We start from the raw sequence: 4,004 nt of genomic DNA, 5'->3' as shown, positions 1-4,004 counted from the left end.
ACCTAATACATACACACACCTAATACATACACACACCTAATACATACACACACCTAATACATACACACACCTAATACATACACACACCTAATACAGAATTTTTTAAAATGTAAAAATCTTACCTGCATTCATCAGCACCACACCATGACGCACGCCTGCAGCAAATTCCACAAACATGAACATGCAGCCATAGACAGATCATTTCACAGTCTAACAAACAATGGGGAAACATGCAGCCATAGACAGCCATAGACAGATCATGTCACAGTCTAACAAACGATGGGGAAACATGTAGCCATAGATAGCCATAGACCGACCATGTCACAGTCTAACAAACGATGGGGAAACATGCAGCCATAGACAGCCATAGACAGATCATGTCACAGTCTAACAAACGATGGGGAAACATGCAGCCATAGACAGCCATAGACAGATCATGTCACAGTCTAACAAACGATGGGGAAACATGTAGCCATAGACAGCCATAGACAGATCATGTCACAGTCTAACAAACCATGGGGAAACATGCAGCCATAGATCTAGATCCCATCATGTAACAGTAGAACAACCAAACCTTCCACTATGAACAGAAACAGTCAGCAGGAGGCAAGCAATCAAGCAAGAAACGATTGTACTTACCCCAACCCCTGGGTGTCTGTCGCTCCTCTCTTCTTCTGTCTTCCTCTTCTTCTTCCTCCCTCTGTCTTCCTCGTCTCCTCCTGAATCACATCACACCTCAAGTGTCACATGTGTACACTATGTGTCAAATGACACGTGTGTCAGTTTGTCTTCACGATATGTTGTGACACATGACATGTGTGTCAGTTTGTCTTCACGATGTGTTGTGACACATGACACGTGTGTCAGTCTGTGTCTTCACGGTGTGTTGTGACACATGACATATGTGTCAGTTTGTGTCTCGCTGTTGCTGCATCTCCCGTGTTGTCCTGACATCCGTGCAGATCTATGTGGCAACTGCCAGTCCGTGGGTGTGTGACAACTGCCAGTCCGTGTGTGTGTGACAACTGCTAGTCCGTGTGTATGTGACAACTGCCAGTCCGTGTGAGTGTGACAACTGCCAGTCCGTGTGTATGTGACAACTGCCAGTCCGTGTGTATGTGACAACTGCCAGTCCGTGTGTGTGTGACAACTGCCAATCCGTGTGTGTGTGACAACTGCCAGTCCGTGTGTGTGACAACTGCCAGTCCGTGTGTGTGACAACTGCCAGTCCGTGTGTGTGTGTGACAACTGCCAGTCCGTGTGTGTGACAACTGCCAGTCCGTGTGTGTGACAACTGCCAGTCCGTGTGTGTGACAACTGCCAGTCCGTGTGTGTGACAACTGCCAGTCCGTGTCACGTGGGTCTGGGAACAGAAGACCGGCACAAAGGGAAATAACTCGGTCATCTTTGGACCAGTTTTTTTTTAAAAAAAGGACAGAAAGAAAATTGGGCCAGGAAGATAATCCTATTTGTCAACATGCAGAAGACCAATCGTTAAGTTCCAAAGATACACGAAGTAAGTTTTTTAAATGTCAACCAAAACTGGGGGAAACGTAAAACTTTGCATCTTCCCAAAAACCAACCATTGAGTATACATGTAGTTAGAACTAACCCAGAAGCAGTCCCAGAAACAGTCCCAGAACTAACCCAGAAACAGTCCCAGAAACAGTCCCAGAAACAGTCCCAGAACTAACCCGGAAGCAGTCCCAGAAACAGTCCCAGAACTAACCCAGAAACAGTCCCAGAAACAGTCCCAGAAACAGTCCCAGAACTAACCCAGAAACAGTCCCAGAACTAACCCACAAAGTCCCAGAACTAACCCACAAACAGTCCCAGAACTAACCCACAAACAGTCCCAGAAACAGTCCCAGAAACAGTCCCAGAAACAGTCCCAGAACTAACCCACAAACAGTCCCAGAAACAGTCCCAGAAACAGTCCCAGAACTAACCCACAAACAGTCCCAGAACTAACCCACAAACAGTCCCAGAAACAGTCCCAGAAACAGTCCCAGAACTAACCCACAAACAGTCCCAGAACTAACCCAGAAACAGTCCCAGAAACAGTCCCAGAACTAACCCACAAACAGTCCCAGAACTAACCCAGAAACAGTCCCACAAACAGTCCCACAATCCCAGAAACAGTCCCACAGTCCCAGAACTAATCCCAGAAACAGTCCCAGAAACAGTCCCAGAAACAGTCCCATTGTGTGAAGTGACTGGTGACCGATACTGAGGAACAAACTCAGGGAAGATGGCGACATGAGCGGGTAATAAAGGTTGTTTTAGGGTCAATTTGAGACGTTCCCGTGTATGTTTTCTTAGACCACCAAACGTTGGATCTTTATCGGCCTTTTTCTCTATCTTGTGTTGTTTGCCACACCATCCTTGTCCAGAAACCAGAACGGGTACGTCACAAGCCTCTTGCTCAACGCTTTGCTGAAGTCACTGTTTGCGTTTTACCTAATTTTGGTTGAATTTTTTTTTTAACTTACTATTTCTCAAACACGTAGATTGATTGTCTTCCTATTTCTACATGTGACGTCTGAGTGGTTGGTTCTGTGTGTTGTGTGTGTAGTTGGCAACGGTACAGAAAAGTGTGTGTTGTGTGTGTGTAGTTGACAACGGTACAGAAATGTGTGTGTTGTGTGTGTGTTGTGTGTATCTTGTTGACAACGGTACAGAAATGTGTGTGTTGTGTGTGTTGTGTGTGTGTTGTGTGTGTTGTGTGTGTTGTGTGTGTGTTGTGTGTGTGTTGTTGACAACGGTACAGAAATGTGTGTGTTGTGTGTGTTGTGTGTGTGTTGTGTGTGTGTTGTTGACAACGGTACAGAAATGGGCGGGGCGGGTCTCCACACTGTTCACTGTCGGTTCATTTGATCTGATTGAGCAGCATGTGTTTTACGGCACGACCGACTCAGTTTTGGCAATGTAAGTGCACGTGTCTGTGGGTGAGAACACGCTGTGCTGTGCACGTGTCTGTGGGTGAGAACACGCTGTGCTGTGCACGTGTTTGTGGGTGAGAACACGGTGCGCTGTGCACGTGTCTGTGGGTGAGAACACGGTGCGCTGTGCACGTTTCTGTGGGTGAGAACACTGTGCACGTGTCTGTGGGTGAGAACACGGTGCGCTGTGCACGTGTCTGTGGGTGAGAACACGCTGTGCTGTGCACGTGTCTGTGGGTGAGAACACGGTGCGCTGTGCACGTGTCTGTGGGTGAGAACACGCTGTGCTGTGCACGTGTTTGTGGGTGAGAACACGGTGCGCTGTGCACGTGTCTGTGGGTGAGAACACGGTGCGCTGTGCACGTTTCTGTGGGTGAGAACACTGTGCACGTGTCTGTGGGTGAGAACACGGTGCGCTGTGCACGTGTCTGTGGGTGAGAACACTGTGCACGTGTCTGTGGGTGAGAACACTGTGCACGTGTCTGTGGGTGAGAACACTGTGCACGTGTCTGTGGGTGAGAACACTGTGTGCTGTGCACGTGTCGCGGATGTGTGTACAGTGGTCAGGGCATGTGCTGTTTGGTTCTTGTTGAGAGATACAGAAGTATATATATATACTCAACATGGGGAGTCGGTGACAGAAATGTCCCCTGTCATTGTGTTATTGTTATATATAACATATAGAATCTATATATATATATAACGGACATGTGGAGACTGTGACAGAAATATCACCAGTCATTGTTCTATATTATATATTATATGTATACATCTATATATATATAAGCCTTTTTATTTATTTATAGAGCACAACAACACCCAGGCGAGTGCGGTAAGTACCTTTTGTGACCAAACAGATCATGCCATACCAGACGCTGTGTTAGAAGGGAAGAGTTAATAACGATGGTAGGGGAACGACCCTGGGGCAAATACTTGCCCACAACCGCTCCAAGTTAGACACTCCATAATATAAAGAAAGCAACCTCAAACCAGTTAGATCCGTTCCAGTGCCTCCGACCAGACGGTTGTATATGTTACGTCTTTTGGATCCAAAAGCTTCTA

General features: G+C 46.9%; 1 protein-coding gene across 1 annotated transcript in view; it reads right to left on the bottom strand.

The window, feature by feature from the left end:
* LOC106013080 (muscle M-line assembly protein unc-89-like) overlaps positions 1-4,004 on the bottom strand; it is a 45,326-nt gene that overhangs the window by 38,727 nt on the left and 2,595 nt on the right. The window contains exons 2-3 of the mRNA XM_035972312.1: positions 2,101-2,158; positions 640-719 (exon numbers count right to left, since the gene is read on the bottom strand). Coding sequence (XP_035828205.1) covers positions 640-719; positions 2,101-2,158 — 138 coding nt within the window. The remainder of the gene's footprint in view (positions 1-639; positions 720-2,100; positions 2,159-4,004) is intronic.

Source organism: Aplysia californica, unplaced genomic scaffold (genome assembly GCF_000002075.1).
Source record: "Aplysia californica isolate F4 #8 unplaced genomic scaffold, AplCal3.0 scaffold00646, whole genome shotgun sequence".
Classification (NCBI taxonomy): domain Eukaryota; kingdom Metazoa; phylum Mollusca; class Gastropoda; order Aplysiida; family Aplysiidae; genus Aplysia; species Aplysia californica.
Note: the sequence above shows the minus strand (reverse complement) of the source record. Positions and strands in the feature narration are given on the sequence as shown.